This window comes from Hoplias malabaricus, chromosome Y, assembly GCF_029633855.1.
Source record: "Hoplias malabaricus isolate fHopMal1 chromosome Y, fHopMal1.hap1, whole genome shotgun sequence".
NCBI classification, from domain to species: domain Eukaryota; kingdom Metazoa; phylum Chordata; class Actinopteri; order Characiformes; family Erythrinidae; genus Hoplias; species Hoplias malabaricus.
The window spans coordinates 55,383,456-55,400,247 of record NC_089820.1 but is presented as its reverse complement, the minus strand read 5'-3'; the positions used below and the strand labels follow the sequence as shown (position 1 = coordinate 55,400,247).

The 16,792-nt window shown below is 44.7% G+C and overlaps 1 protein-coding gene across 1 annotated transcript in view; it reads right to left on the bottom strand.

Annotated features, from left to right (window-relative positions):
* Positions 1-48: 48 nt before the first annotated feature.
* The window catches only part of LOC136679754 (ubiquitin carboxyl-terminal hydrolase MINDY-2-like), a 28,211-nt gene continuing 11,467 nt past the window's right edge, over positions 49-16,792 (bottom strand). The window contains exons 4-9 of the mRNA XM_066658425.1: positions 8,992-9,150; positions 8,419-8,521; positions 8,072-8,214; positions 6,617-6,790; positions 5,218-5,412; positions 49-5,110 (exon numbers count right to left, since the gene is read on the bottom strand). Coding sequence (XP_066514522.1) covers positions 4,928-5,110; positions 5,218-5,412; positions 6,617-6,790; positions 8,072-8,214; positions 8,419-8,521; positions 8,992-9,150 — 957 coding nt within the window. The 3' untranslated portion in view covers positions 49-4,927. The remainder of the gene's footprint in view (positions 5,111-5,217; positions 5,413-6,616; positions 6,791-8,071; positions 8,215-8,418; positions 8,522-8,991; positions 9,151-16,792) is intronic.

Genomic DNA, 16,792 nt, shown 5'->3' with positions numbered 1-16,792 from the left:
GAGACTATTATTAATGGGATCGCTGAATTGGATCACTGTGCCCCCGTGCTACATTTAGCTTGAAACATGCGTCACAAAAATAGTATATCTTGTTTGTTGTGTTGGGTACATCCAATAAATTCCACCTTTTTAAGGAAACTAAACAAATTGCACAAAGGATCTCTGTGCTCTCTCTGATGTCCATGCTAAATGTGCTCCAGTGGGGTGTTAAACCCGTTCATGCTTCTAAACCGTAGCAGCACACAATGGTAGGGGTCCCAGGACCAGGTCGTTTATGCTCGTAAACCAATCCCAAAATCATTAGTGTCCTTTTTTTTTTTGGGGGGAAATATGTAGTGTCCCATCCTTCGAAAACCTTCAGCCATTTCTTCAGGTCAGCAAGGTTTACCATGTCCAAAACAGGGAAAACAAACGAAACAAAAGCACAAAGCTTAGTGGCAGCATTCAGACTAACAGTACAGTGTTTTTTCTCTGGAAGGTACCTAAGCCTTTCCTACATCATGGACGACTTGTTAAACTGTATTGACTTTAGCCCTGTAAATCTGATGGATAATATCTGCTGGTTATCAGCATGAATGAGCTCCTCCAGGAAATCCAAGCGCGCACACACTCTGGTGTTTCTAATGCTGTAGAAAATGAGGTATTTCTCTTCTTTCGCTCCTTGGTAGTGCGTTCCAGCCACACGTCAGGCCACACCCGATTACTGCGACTACAGCGGTCCAGGACACGTTTCTTGTCAAAACTATTTTACGGTATTCGTTCGACTGACCTCAAACCCGATCTACGCCCCCCACTAGGGTCTCGGTGATGATCCACACTAAAGAAACCTGCAATGAGCACAACTCACGAGATTAAATCACAGGTGACAAAGAACTGAATCACTGGCTTCAAAAGAAAAAGCAAAGTGGATATTTTTCCTGAACAGATTAAACCCAGGGCCTCAAATGGAGCCTCTTTGACTGGGTTTAACTTGGGTGTGGGAGTTGAAATTGAAAAGCTATTGGCGTAAACCCAATTTTCTAAAGCCTCACAGGAATGTCCACTTTACACATCGTTAAAAAGAAAAACAATTTGGTAATACACCAGTGTTGTAAATATGGACAGGGGGTTTAGTTGAACAGTAAATGAATGCAGTAGTGTTCAGAGATCCAGGTTCAGTTCTGACGGCTGAACAAAGGTAAAGCCAACATTCATTCCTTGCCTTGTAGGATACGGGCTCAATCCTGACTACGTCAGTTTTCCCTCCTGAATGTATGTGAAAATAAAAAAAATGAAATGTCAAAGTGCAGACCTGCTGTGTTGACACGACTCGTCACACATTACTTCCTTGAAAAACATTTCAGCACAGATTTTAAAGATGCTTTACACAATTTTAAATCCATTTTCTAACCAGCACGAAAACGGGAAAACAAGAACAGCATCATTTAAAAATTCTCATTTTAGCAATCGCTTCAGCGCAAGTGCATTCTGGGCCTGAGAAAACCAGTGTGAAAAGACGGTGTCTGGCTTTGTCTTTGTTGTTGTGGTTCATCTCCTGGCCACTAGAGGTCACCTTGATTAATGCACTGGTTTGGATTTGAGATGTGACTTTTGGCACGTTGTTACCCTACAACAGACAGATTCTCGGGTGAAATGAATAACGCAGCTTTAAAATCTCAAGCAAGAAATCGTTTTGAGAAATCCTCGTCATTTTTAAAGATTCTGTGGCAATAATTTGACAAACTCCTGCAAGAAACAGAATAAGTGCTGAAAGACTACAAAGCTCTAACGTCTACTTGTTTTTTTTTTTCTTCGCAAAACACCTTTTAGAGCCTAACGGAAAGTAAACGAGTGTGTCCAGGAGTGTGTAGTGTGAAAGGCTTGTGATAGAGTTCTCTGCAGCATTGTGTGTGTTGAACTACAGTTAAATTGGTGCAAAATTGAGCAGAAAATAAAAGAAAAATCACTTCAATGACTCCAGTAATGCTCTCTCTAATCTGTACCCCCTTCATAATAAAAGCTCTGGTGGGAGGGAGGGACAGTTCTGAATTCAAACCCTGTGTATGACCATGGAACCCTCCATCCTTTACCAAAGGCAGCTTTGACTGTTTGCAAGACACTCGAGGATATGTTCCTTCTCGGAAGGCCTGAGTGGTTCTCTGTCTGTGAAAAGGTCTACAGATTGTCTCAATCCCAATCTCACACTTCTACATCTTTTTTTTTCTTGTATAAAAGTTATTGTAAATGTTGTAAGGCTTGTTTATTTACAGAGAGTTTGGCCGCGAAGGCCTCTAAGACTCCAGCCCACGTCACGCAGGGAAACTCTACAGCCGTGGTTCAAAGTCCCGGTCCCGGAGAGTGCATGGTTCCTGCTCTACAGCTCATCAGCTCTCCGAAAGTCGAGAGAAGACGCAGGAAATATACCAGACCGAATCTGCAACATCGGTGTCATATGCTTTTTTACCACACCAAGGCAGTGTTTTATCGCTCATAACGGGTATGATACAGATTCTTATGAACGTGAATGGTATATTTACCAAGGCTCCGTGAAGCTGGTTCAACCACAGACCAGATTCGTTATGACACAGATGTGGAAGATTAGTCTGAAAAACAACTCCTTTAATCCCAGAGCTCCTCTGTTCTCACCGCAAATGAGCTGAAAGGAGCCAGAGAAACAGAAGTGTACAGATCTTGTGATCCACAGGACAGAGACTGAGAACCAGCCCTTTCTACTGTGTGTGTTGAAGAGACACACACTCCAAGTGGTGGAGTTATCTGAACTTTGCACAAAAGCACAGCCCCTCCTTCAGAGCAGAGAGGAAACGTCCCAGCATTCAGAGCGAGTGCGTGCTTCACACAAGGCATTCTGCTGGAATGTAGAGATAGAAAAACGATCTGTATCTGTTTCTCAGAAGAAGGCAGTAGCACAGAGGGTTGGGGGTGGGGTGAATTATTCTGCTCTAGCATGTGTAAGGTACATGTATTTACACACAGTACGTTTAGAGTGAACAGAAAACGGCTAAAAGCACCATGGCTCCAACAGAAAATAACACTCAAATCATATAAAGATCTACATTACAATCTATAACTCAAAATAACAGCTAGCGCTCGTAATATGCTTTAAATCGGCACGTTTCGGGCCGGACAGGTCCAGCTCAGGGCAGCGGCAGTGTACTGTGGGAATCGTCTACGTTACACAATTTTCCGCTGATCCCAGAAGAATCTGAGCAGCTACGACATTTCGAGTCCTGTTTTGCTTCTTGGATTTAGTGCTGGAGCTGTGAAGAAAACACTACAACTCCATCCAGGTCTTCACTAAAGTCACTCGGAATTGGCAACATTGTGTATAGCACTGTGACTTACAGCGAACTACTATTTATAAAGCTCATAGTGAGGCACGCTGTGGCCACACACACGTCTGAGCCGAGTGAGAGACCTGCTTTGAGGATATATTTACAAACAAGACACATCTTTGAACAGCACCCCCTTGTGGAGCAGCTAACAAACATGAGCGAGTATGTGAGAGTGAGTGAATGGCCCGAGTTCTAACTAGAGAAGCGAACCAGGTCTCGGCTGATCGTGTACGTCTGCGATAAAAGGATAATAACTATTTTTTTACACATAAATATATAGTGTTACTCAATTTATTCTTTTGCCACGTGTGTAAATATGATTAAAATAAATGCTGTGACTGTAAAGTGTGAGTTAGCCCAAGTTAGTCAAACATTTCTACGTGAAATTACCTACCGCTATCACTGTGTCAGAGCAAACAAAACAAAACAGCTGCACAAGCTGCGTTACAACACTACGTGGCCTGGCAAGACGTTTCCATCCAGGAGGAAAGTGGGCATCTGGAGAGGCAAATCTGAACTGCACTGGATTTGTGGCTGTAAACAGAATTTCCACTGAAGTGAGCATTAAAACTATTCCAAATGTGTCCAGACGTTCATTTAGAATATCAGCTGCTCTCCACAGGAAAGCACTACACTCCGAGGAGCCGTAAAGTCACCGCGCCCAAAGCCAAGGTGTGTATAACCACCCCCAGAGTTAAGCGATGAGTTGACGTGGTGCCTGTGATCCAGAACCCGATCTCACTAATGGCATCAAACGCTCACACACTAAGTTCTAGTCTTCCCAGAAGAACTGAGGCTGTTGTCGAAGCCAAAGCGGACAGACTCCCTGTTAAAACCTTGTAGGAGAAACCTTTGGACGTAGGGTGTAACTAACCTTCAGTATCCTTCTTATAGCACGCTGCTTTTTAGCCCGAGGACGTTGTGCGTATGGCAACGGTTTCGTGAAGAACGACAGACCACTGAAAAACATCGTATGCAGCAATTAAAACGTAGAATGAGCCCAAAATCTGGATTTGGACACGTGCAACAACCTTCTATCTCCGTGTCCTCTAAGACTTTTAAAGCAAGCTGCTTCTTTAAATATCCTGCCTCTGAAATGAATCCATAAAGCATCTCAGCATCTCTACCTGCATGTGGTGTGTGTGTGTGTGTGTGTACTGGTATAAAATAGCTTATAAACAACAATAACAGAAAACAACAAACAAAATAGGGACAAAAGAAAGTAGGCGCCGTCATCTTTTTCTCTCCTCTGGTAGTGTTTCTATATTTTTTCTGCTTTTGCTATAAAACCAACCACCCTCCTGAAGCGTGAGGTCAGCCCACAGAGGTGTGCTGTGTGTAAGGTTGGGTCAGCGGTAGGAAAGATGCAGAGCGAGTGATTCTGTCCCGCCCACTTCTGCTCTTCTGTGTGTGTGTGTGTTCAGTTCAGAGCAAGGGGCAAAGAAAGTCAGGCACCGGTGGCTTAGGAACAGCGCATCCTCTCCTTCATCCATCTCTCCGTGTCCTCTCCATCTCTCCGTCGTCCCTCTGGTCATACCAGACTGAGTCGGTGTGAAATGTTGCGGGTCTCCAGAAACAGATCAGCCCCACCGCTGTTACAACAGGATGCATTTATCTTTGTCCTTGGCCTCTTTCTTGGTTTTGCGCTCCCCTGCGGAGGGCTGCTTGCTGGGGCTCGGAGAGGCGGCTGCTCCCCCGGCCGAGGCGGTGGACGCTGCTACGCACGGTCCTCCAGCTCCTCCGTCCACCTGAGCGCCACCTGCTGCCTGCTGCTGGACCTGCAGGACACAGAAAGAGAGAAGGATACAGGAGATTGCGGTTAAAAAAAAATGATATTCATGATATACAGAGCGCTTGGCATTTTCAAACTGATCCGTACTAATACCTGTGCCTGCGCAGCTGCGGCTGCGGCGGCTGCTTGAGCCTGTTCCTGCTCCTGGTAAAACTGTGAAGCTCTGCGATCCTCCTCCTCCTGCAGCTTCTTGGCAAGCTCCAGATCACTGATCCCCTCAGAGAGCTGCTCCCAGCCCAGCTCCGAAGCCTGCTGCTCCTGCTGCAGCGATAGAGCCATCAGATAGTCCTGCAAAACACACACACACACACAACACACCATTAACAGAACTTTTCAGGCCTGTGTAATTTACTGCCGGTTTTTTCGGAAGAACATGTGAAAGCCCAGAGGTTGTTTTTTGCTTCGTGAGTAATATTTTTGTGTAAAAAGATCTGCTCTGCGTGCTGTGGTTGCACTTCACCATCATTGGCCCAAATGGAGAATCGGTGAAGGTCCATGGACCACCTGAGGACCTCGGTCCAGTGGGTTAGGCCCCGACCTGCATCAAATACTAAAGTTGGTGTAGATTAAACCATGTGAGCAACAACAACAACACGTTACGAACCCTGAACTGTCTACTCCTCTAATCTGCAATGGGATTAGAGGGACATGTGTGAGGATGACAATAGCACCCACTGAGCCTCCGCTCTCTCACACACACACCTCACAGCACTGCACTGCTGCAAACTGCCCCACGGATCAGAAAATACACCAGATCTATTATTCAATAAAGCAGGAGAGAGAGAGAGAGACGTAAAAAAGAGTGGGTTCCTATGAGTGACAGCTACAGAACATCAGTCAGGGAGAAAGAGAGAGAGACAGAGGGAGGGGGGAGAGTATGAGGATGTGTCAGAGGAATCGTGTGGGTTCCTACAGTTTCACTATGAGCCTTTCAGGCGTCTAAATCCACAGGGAGGGAGGAAAAATGAAGCTTTTATCATCAATTATTAAAACAGCATCCTCTCTCTGCAGCGCTGCTGGTTCAACAGCCGGGTGTGGAGCAGTGCACGGAGAGAAACGCACGCACGCACGCTTCCTCTCTCTCTCTCTCTCTCTCTCTCTCTATACACATATAAAACAAGTCTAATTTAAAAATGACACACACACAGCTTTCTCAGAAACCAGCAGAGCCCGAGTCAGTACGGTTTACGTGTAGGGAACAGCCTCACTGAGCTCTCAGGCTTTAAACACATTCAACTGATAACAGACTGCCACCAGTCAGCCATAACAATAAGAACACCTCCTCGTTCCTGCACTCACAGCTCCACTGACCAATGGCTTGAACTCCATGAGGCCGCATACAGCACCAGTCAAAAGTTTGGAGACATCTTCGAATGAATATTACTTGACGTCACCTTTGCCCCCCACCCGCAGTTTCTTTTCGCTCGAACTCCTCGGCTTTAGGGAATCGGTTCCCTTACTGTGCATTTGCCTGTCGTGTCATTGTTCTGACCTGGTCGATCTGATCCTGCTGCCCCCTGTAAACACTCTCAGGGTCAGACGGAGGTCTCAGACGAAACTCGGAGTCACAGAAGTTCCCGTCTCCGTCCACGTTATGCAGACTTTCCCACACCACCTTCTCCTCCGTCAGAAAACCCTGATCTGTCACCAGTAGGTAAAGCTGCCCCTGCCACGCAATGAGAGAACGGTTTTAAACACACACACACACGTAGATCCATCATATGTAACCATAAACAACAATTAATTGGGCTGAAACAGGTGCAGTGTGAGGAGTGTGGCATGTTCTCTCTGTGTCTGCATGGGTTTCCTCCGGGTGACTGTCTGTGAGGAGTGTGGTGTGTTCTCCCTGTGTCCGTGTGGGTTTCCTCCGGGTGACTGTCTGTGAGGAGTGTGGTGTGTTCTCCCTGTGTCCGTGTGGGTTTCCTCCGGGTGACTGTCTGTGAGGAGTGTGGTGTGTTCTCCCTGTGTCTGTGTGGGTTTCCTCCGGGTGCTCCGGTTTCCTCCCACAGTCCAAAAGCACGTTGGTAGGTGGATTGGTGACTCAAAAGTGTCCATAGGTGTGAGTGTAAGTGAGTGTGTGTGTTGCCCTGTGAAGGACTGGTGCCCCCTTCAGGGTGTATTCCTGCCTCGCGCCCAATGATTCCAGGTAGGCACCGCGACCCTGAACTGGATAAGGGTTACAGATAATGAATAAATGAATGTATCTAGAATTAGATTAATATGTTTTCATTTAGCAGTTAATTGTTACATGACACATCACACTGAGAAAAAATCCCTAAAGCGGTGTATACCATTAAGTCATTAAGGTTTAATACCATTACACCATAATGTCACTCCACTGTATTGTGTTTTGCTGAGTCAGGACTGTTTATGGGTTTTGCTTCTAAAGGAAACTAAGTGCCATCTTCGCTGTGTGTAGAGCACTTTTAGTAATGGAACTGGCTGTGGATGAATTAAAAAAAAAAAAAGCCTCTGTTAATGGTTTCTCTCAGGGACATTTGCTCTGTACGCTGCATAAATCAGGAGAGGGGTGTGTGTGTTTCTGGCCACTAGAGGGCAGTAGGGCACATGTTTCCTTTCCTCTAATGAATCTTTGTCATGAATCCTTTACTGCACATTGTGTGTTTGGGTCATTTTCAGAGTAAAAATAAACGAACATAACCTCAGGGTACAAACATGGAAATGCAGCAAAATGCATTGCAAGAAAGAAGCGATAATTTCTGCTCTTTTTTCTCTATATGTAACGTGCACAGAAGTGGGATCAAATGAGATTAAATAAATAATATATTCATATAAACTCTATTCTTCAACATGGTTCAGTTGCACTGGTGTTTAGCCAGCTATATTTGGTCCAAGTGTAATTTCCTCTGGTGCCTCTGTGATTTTATTTCCATCCAGATCACATTTAAAATCTGAGAAAAATCACAATCCCGCAGTGTGTTTTCACCTTGAATTTGGTCATGGTGCTAAAGTGGTTGTTCCTGAAGAACACACACAGCTCTCCCTCCTGGACGGTGGAGGTGAGCTCACACAGGCCGTGGTAGGTCAGCTGAGTGGCCGTACTGTTCAGAAACTGCTCCGCCACAAAACCTGACACACACACACACACACACACACACACCACAATATCTTACATGAGTGTGCAGAGTGAAAGTAGGAAATAAGACAATAATAAAAAGAAAGAGGAAAAACACACATTGCATCCAAATAAAGACAGAAAAGAGTGAGTGATAAAAGAGACGACTCAGTGTTGAAAAGATGAAAAGACAGAGGGATGAAAGAAAAGATACAAACCTTCTCCAGCCAGTTCGCTGCTCTCTGACTGTTTATAGCTGATTATCTTCTCCACCAGCTGATTATAACTACAGTTCCCTACTGCCTTCACTATGTCAGCCATCTACAGAGAGAGAGAGAGAGGGAGGTGAGAGAAACAAAGGTGTGAGAGACACACACACACAGATAGAGAGAGAGAGAGAGAAAGACATGAGATAGAGAGGTGAGAGAGGAAAATCGAAGAAAAAAAAAATCCAAACAATGGAACAGAAGAATGTATCAAAGTGCGTCTCGTTCACGCCGTTCGGCTTGCCATTTTTTTTTTTTTGGCAGCGGGGGGAGATATAAACTTCATAACCTCTCACAAGAGCCTGCAGCAGAGTGGGCTGATGACATCACACCCCTCAGATCAGCAGAGTCTCCCTCTCCCCTTTTTTTTTAAAGAATTACACATTTGCATAAAAACAAGAGAGAAGCAGAAAAAAGTGGGGGAAAATAAATGTCTAAACATTTATTATACTTTGGTTCTGATGTAATGTGTGTGTGTGTGTGCGCGAGACTAAAAGTGTGTGTCGTAGGTGTGTGTTTGTGCACCTGTGGGTCGACCAGCCAGCCGTGATAGAGCGGGATGTCCAGGAGATCAAACACGATACACTCTGGTGTGTATTCAAACACTCGGACCCCTGTAAATTTCACATTCACGTCCAGACCCGTCTGCAGCTTATGGAGGACAGCCATCGCATCACTCATGTTCTACACAGAGAGAAAGAGAGAGAGAGAGAGAGAGAGAGAGAGAGAGAGAGAAAGAAAGAGAGTGAGAGAAAGAAAGAGAGAGAGAGAGAGAAGGACAGAGAGAGTGAGAGAGAAAGAAAGAAAGAGAGAGGGTGAGAGAGAAAGAGAGAGAGAGAGAGAGAGAGAAAGAAAGAGAGAAAAATAAAGAGAGAAAAATAAAGAAAGAGAGAAAAAAAGAGAAACAGAAAGAGAAAAAGACAGACAGAAGGGAGAAAGAGAAAAAGACAGACAGAAGAGAGAAAGAGAAAAAGACAGACAGAAGAGAGAAAGAAAGAGAGAGAGTGAGAAAGAGAGGAAAAAGAGACAGAAGAGAGAAAAAGAGAGAGAAGGAGAGAGAAAAAGAAAAGGAGAGAGAGAGAAAGAGAGAAAAAAAGAGAGAGAGAAAGAGAGAGAGAAAGAGCGAGAGAGAGAGAGAGAGAGAGAGAGAAATAGAGAAGAAAAAGAGACAACACAACAGAAATAAGTTCAAGTGGAACGACGAGATGGAGAAAGAGTGACCAACAGAAAGAAGGAAATGTTAGTTTGTAATTAACACTGTATCTGTGCTTAGGGCCACATTCATGGCCAGTTTTATTTTAGATTTGTTGAGGCTGCTGACAGAAGGAAGGGACACAGCCAGGAGAGTCAGGAGAAAAGAGAAATGAAGAAATACAAAACAAACGTTAGTGGTAAAGTCTCATAAAAGACTACCATTTAAATGAAGGGGGGGATTTTTTTTGTTATACTTTCTATTATTTTTAAGAGCCATGTGTGTGTCCGGCCCTGGATCAGTAACTGAAACCTCCACACCCACTCTCAAACCCCTCTCTTTTCTTGATCCTTACCCCTCATGCTTCCTCTCTAGTCCTGACAAAACCAACAGCCCCCCTACACCCAGCAAACAAGGCTGGTTTGTGGAGGAGTCTGATCAGGGGCTGTGCAGCTGCTACCACACACAGTTAAATCATGGCTTTAGTCCAGCAGCGGAAGCACCAACAGTTACTTGGGCCCGTCTGTGTGTGTGTGTGAGAGAGAGATAGAAAGGAGGAGAAAGAGAAAGGGACAGAGGGGAAAGGGAGAGATAAACAGTGCACTTCCCTTTGTTTTCTGTGAGAATCTTAAGACCGTCAAATGCTACTGTGTCCATCTCTTTGATTAATGAATTGTGTGTGTGTTTAACCCAAATAATAAAGAATTATTCAGCATCTATTATGAAAGTAACACAGTCCACAGAGAGAGACCTTAAATGAGCGATAACACGGCACCTTTCAGTTTAATATCCAAAATAAATCAATCACTGATCACGCCGTCTTTAAAACACTGATCTGATCTTCATACTTTGATACTTTTGACAGTTTTGACGGAGCTAGGAGACACAGAAACGGTGTAGTTCTCCTGAGACACAGCTCACGGCTTTGTACGAGGTCATGACACTTTGCTCAACACTGTGTTCACAGACTTGTTTAGTATATCATTCTGAAAACCTGCTCTACGAGTTTGTAGATGCAAGTACTGAACCTGAAAATGACAGCCCTACACACACATCACGCTCTGTATATGGATTAGCGCGCGTGGCCAGTTGCTGGGTGGGATTAGTCCCACTGTAGAGTTTGTGTTTATCATAGCAGTCACATGAAAAATGGAGAGATGATCCTGTCCCTCCCCTCCACCCCCTTCCAAGCTCTGCTTCTGTGTGAGGGGGGGATTTCCACTCAGCATTTTCATCTGATACATGTTTAGAACACTGATATACTTCACTGAACACCCCCAGTCAATTCCTTATGCTATTAATTTACAGAAAGCAACAATGTGTTGAACCGCCTTCTTATCTGAGTCTGTCCAATCACAGCAATGGGCCTGCGTTTATGGGAGAAGCAAAATAAACAAAGCGAGCGCAGAGAAATAAGAACACTGAGCCAAAACTGAGAAAACGGGAACGGAGTAGAAAGAGAACAGAGCAAAAACGGCTAATAAACCAGAGCTTCCGCTCCTCGCTCCTCACTGCTGTAAGCTCAAGTCGGGGTGAAGAGCGAGCGGCTCTTTATCGTTTAAAGGAACAGGTGCTGATTCGGCGGTTCCGATCAGGGCTGTTTAGACGACGGGGAGAATGCTGCTGTGGGCTTTGATCCTTGTGGCATTTTGCCCAAAGCAGATCACAGACGTCTCATTAAGACCCAGAACTGTGCTCCCTTGTGGAAAAGGGGAGAATATGTCTCTATAACAGCAGCAGAAAATAAAAATGATAAATTCAATGTTGTCACTCTTCTGTTGGACTACTTCTGGACTGTGTGTAAACATTAATTTTCTAAATTTGAAATTTATTTAAAGAAAGTGTCACATGATGAATTTACATTCACAACTGGCCTGAATTTAGCTTTTGGAGAGGTTTTGTTTTTAATCAATTAATGAGGTGTTTGGTCAGGAGCGAAAGGATAGGAGCACTCAGGCTGTCAATCAGATTTCCACTGGGGCCAGTGTGATTGGACTGAACGAAGCCTGTCTAAATGAATCAGTTTAAGGGCACTGTGATCTGCTTTGCTTTGACTTGATTGATCTGGTCTGTTTAAAGGAGATGGAGTCCACCTACATCAGGAAGAGAGTTAATCTCCTTTTAACAGGACGACAATACTTTTGAAAACTAGGCTTATCCAGGATCGAGCTGGTGTTGACTCGGTTTCAGTCCAGCACTGTGCTGCTGTATTATCCCAGCACTGGCCTAGTCCTATCCCTGGGTAAAACAGGCAGTGTGTTCTGTATGAGCCCGGCAGTGCAGCTTAGTATCGGCCTGGTGTGGGCACAGCGTGGGCGCTGCAGGCCGGAGGTGCGTCAGGGTCGACAGCTCGACCAAAACTGTCCACTCGCTGACCTCATTCATCCCTGCTGTATTCTGACACAGCGCCAAGCACACACCCACACTGTGTGTGTGTGTGAGAGAGTGTGTGCGCATGCGGCTTGCCATTGTCCCAAAAATCTCTTCCGGACAGACCTCCCTGTTCCAAAACACTTTCTCTTTCCTTTATCACAGCTGCTATGGCTAATATTCACCTGACGTCCCAACGTTTATTTATTTTGGGAATTTTAAGCATTTTTATAATTTTCATTTTGATTATATATTTATTTAAATAGCATTTACACATCTTTTTATTCTATGTAACCAACATTTCTGCTTTGTTTACGTTGTTTTTGCTGCGTATACCCTATTGTTAGAGTCCGTCTTCTTGTGCGTACGGCCACGCAACTCCAACGATGACGGGTCAAGTTACACAGGAGCTGCGGCAAAAATAAAGTGGTCGACAAGCAGCACTCAACCTTACTGAGTCTCCGTGTAAATCTGAGCATGGCTGAGTACACAGAAGCTCTGTGGATACAGATTGGCCTCTTAATGAACTGCTGGGTCCTTCATCTCCTAGTCACGCATCCCTCCCTCCCTCCCTCCCTCAGTCAGTCATACCAAATCACAGCCATGGCCCACTGTCGCTGGAGACACACAAAAGTTGTCATTCAAGCTAAGACTTAATCCCAAACAAGAAAAATCTCTGTTGTAGCTTCAAAAGTCTTCTCTACCGACATACAAAGCAGCGCATTCACAGAAAGATCCAAACGCCACATCCCTGAGAAACAGTTTGTTGCAGGAAAGAAGTTAAAGCAGATGGCCACAGTGGGATGAATCATCTGAGCCGCACAGACGACATTTCCTTCAGGCCTGGGTGATAAAATCATAATAGTTATCTGAGTCAATCATTTTCCAGTATTATTGATATGTACAGATGGACCTCGGGTTACGTCAGTCCCGAGTTACGATGTTTCGTGGTTACGATACATCTCCCATTTACTGTATAAAGCCTTGTTTTGACTTAAGTGGTCGTAAACGTCGTAACGCGAACTTGGTGTTTGGTGTGCACGGCGGAAGAATACGCAGGACCGAGGAGGACGGCGTGACTCCAGTCGCATTGTACGTCATTTTAGCTTGCTGCTACGTCACTCTCTCTCTCACAGTATGTTATTTATGTACAGTATGTTCGTATGTTCCGACTTACACCGAAAATCGGTTTACGACGCGACGTAGGAACGGATCAAGGTCGTAAGTCGAGGACCCCCTGTATTTGGGGTATTTTTGCTAAAACTATCCTGCCTTTTCTATCAGAAGTCCAATATCGCACTATAAACATTCAATGTCCTTCTTTAATTTGCAGTGTTTCAGCCAGTGGAGTGGAGAAGTCTAGCCTTTCACTCACAACATTACAAGAACAGGAGAGTTAGCGAAGTTAGCTAATGAGTTATAAGCTGAGAATTTGAGGAAAACATCTTGGACCACCTTCATTTTTTGACAGAAAAGTGACATTTTTAAGTGTTCAGTTCCATTACAGGGCGGCACGGTGGTGCAGCAGGTAGGTGTCGCAGTCATACAGCTCCAGGGACCTGGAGGTTGTGGGTTCGATTCCTGCTCTGGACATCACTCTGTGAGGAGTGTGGTGTGTTCTTCCTGTGTCCGCATGGGTTTGCTCCGGGTGACTGTCTGTGAGGAGTGTGGTGTGTTCTCCCTGTGTCTGCGTGGGTTTCCTCTGAGTGACTGTCTGTGAGGAGTGTGGCGTGTTCTCCCTGTGTCCACGTAGGTTTCCTCCGGGTGCTCCGGTTTCCTCCCACAGTCTAAAAACACACGTTGGTAGGTGGATTGACGACTCAAAAGTGTCCGTAGGTGTGAGTGTGTATGTGTCTGTGTTGCCCTGTGAAGGACTGGCGCTCCCTCCAGGGCGTCTTCCCGCCTTGCGCTCAATGATTCCAAGTAGGCTCTGGACCCACAGCGACCCTCAACTGGATGAACGCTTACAGATAATGAATGAATGAGTTCCATTACACTGAACTTAACAAAAGGATATTAAATGTCCCACCAAATCCAAGCTCCTTAAAATCAATTCCGGTCATAAAATATTCATATTATTCATATTGGCTGATCTCCAAGTATCAAGAGATACGGAAAACACACAGCAGTGACTTTACTGTGTACTGCACAGATCTGAAGCTCCACAAAACCATTTACAGCCTCAAAAGAACAGCAGCACAGAAAAACAACCAACACTGACCATACCAAAGCCAGCCTCCACCTACTCTCACACACTGATCTAAAACATAGACACACTCACGAACTTCAGAGACACTGCTATTTCTGTCTAAGCATCCTCGTTCTTTCAAGCCTCTTTACAAAAATAGACTTGAGCGCTGCGAAGTGAGAGTAGAGAAAAGGGAAAACGAACCCCGGCTCAAACTAACAAACAGGACGATATGACAGCTCATAAATAATCACATACATCAAGGACAAAGACCATCTCCTGCAGAATATCTCTCTGAAGTATTGACAGCTAAGCTGTACACACTCCGCTACACTATAACGAGCATCCACTGTTTCTAGTACTGCTTTTTTAGACAGGAATGTGCATTCCCTACTGAGAAATTCCATAAGTGTCCATAAGAGTTAATGAAGGGGTGTCAGACTAACCTCGGCCAAAGTAACCACGAGACCGTGGGCTTGTTTATAGATGACAGATGTTGGGAAGCAAAAATAAACAGGAGAGATCATTAGGTTTTTGAGCTGCGAGCAGAGGAGGCTGTCTCTCAAATGAGCTGATGAGCTAATGCTAAAGCTAACCATTGGATGAAGAAGACTTGGTGTCTCCAAGGCAAGGGCTTTTCTTCTCAGTGTACAGTGTATGAGAGAACCCTTTGTTTGGTTCAGTTCCAGCAGTCGCCCCCACTGTCTCTGGCTCCTCATGTCCTTAGAAACACACTCATGTTATTATTAAACTCTTATCAAATTAATATACTTCATTTATGAGGAATACACACACACACACATATATATATTTATGTGCATTATGTACCACATGTCCCTCCCTTTCTCGCTCACGCTCAGACACACACACTCTTTCCCTCTCTCCCTTGTTCTCTCTCACACACACACACTCCTTACTGTACATGTATTTGTTGATGTATGTGACAGCTGGGTCCGTACACGCTTGTGTCTTACAGGGAATTTTCACAGATGGAGGGAGGATGAGAAAAGAGGAGAAAGGGGAGAAAAGCCATGTCTGATAGCAGCAACACAAACTTCCAGTCTCTCCACTTCCCTGCTGTCATCTCATCTTCTGACTGCTCCCCCTCCCTTTTAATCTCCTTCTCTCTCCCTCACACACTCTTCTCTATCTGTGCCCCTTTATCGCTCTTCCTTTCTCATGCTCTCTCTCTCCCTCCACTCCAGCCTCTCTTGCTCTCGCTTTCTTTCTCTCTATTACATTTCTCACTCTTTAATTGTGTCACGCTTGTTCTACTTCCCTTTCCCCTCCCTCTCTCTCTTTCTCTCTCTCTCTCTCTCTCTGTACCATTTTAACACAACGATGATTCAAACAGCAGAGAGAGCATCATGTGACACACTCTCTTTACTAGTTAAAAGAATCTTAAAATGCTGTTGGGAAACTGGGCCTCGAACACGAAAAGTAACGTCTATGTGAGAAGACATGCTCTCTCTCTATCTCTCTCATGCTCACGCTCTCGCTCTGGTCCGTTCGAGCATAACATTGTTATGTAATGCTCTATAGGGGACAAAGCACGTTACGCCCATCATCACCCCCTCCCCCCAACACACACTCCTCCATATACTCCTGCTTTTACACACAGCAGTACATATATTTACACATCTTTATTTGACCTTTTTTCAAATAAAAATATTATAAAATATTGAAAATATAGAGTTAATAATTTCAAAACCTAGTTATAGCAAGAGATTCAAGTTACATGCTTTAAATGTTATTCTCCACCTGTTCCCTGTGATCCTGCTCTGTTCTACTGCACTACTGACTGTATGTTTTTGATGTGGGTTTTATGTGTTGTATGGAGTCCATTTAATATGTTAATTAGGCCAAAGGAGATAGGCTAATAAAACACAAATAAATCTCAACTCGCTCAGCCATTTAACCTAATTTCTCTGCTGCCACCTTGTCTTGTTTATATGCAGGTTACTCCAGGTAGATTAACTGCTGTACCGTGCAAAATAATGATAAACACTTCCGTAAGCTTCGGATGCCCAGAGCTCAACAGAAGTCACGCTGCAAGAGGCCAAACGGGCTATTTTTGGAATGGAGGTGAGAAGGTGCAAACATTCTTGCTGTGTGAGCAGGATTGCTCTGGGTGTGTGTGTGTGTTTGTTAACACCATGTCCCATGCCTCTCTTACACCACTGAGAACGCAACAGTCCCTCAGCTCCTGCAGCTCGCATTTAAACAAGAGCTTCAGAGCACAGCTTGACTTGTTTACGCTTGCCGTCTACTCTGCATCTCCACTCACTGCCCACTTTATTAATATCCCCTGTCTTGTATGTCCACTACTTATTGTGTGCACAATAATAAACTATAGCCTGTTTGTTGATGCTCAGTTCATATGTTAACTTTCTATTCTATTCCTCATTGGTTAGGTTCTGACCGTTCAGATTTTGCTGTGGTACTGGATCATTCTTCCACACAGCACTGACACGGCAGTGTGTGTTTCTGTGAGATGCTGGTATGAGTGTATAAGACTCAGCAGTGTTGGTGTGGCGATTACACACACATCTGTGCCACTGCTAAACCGCGTAGTG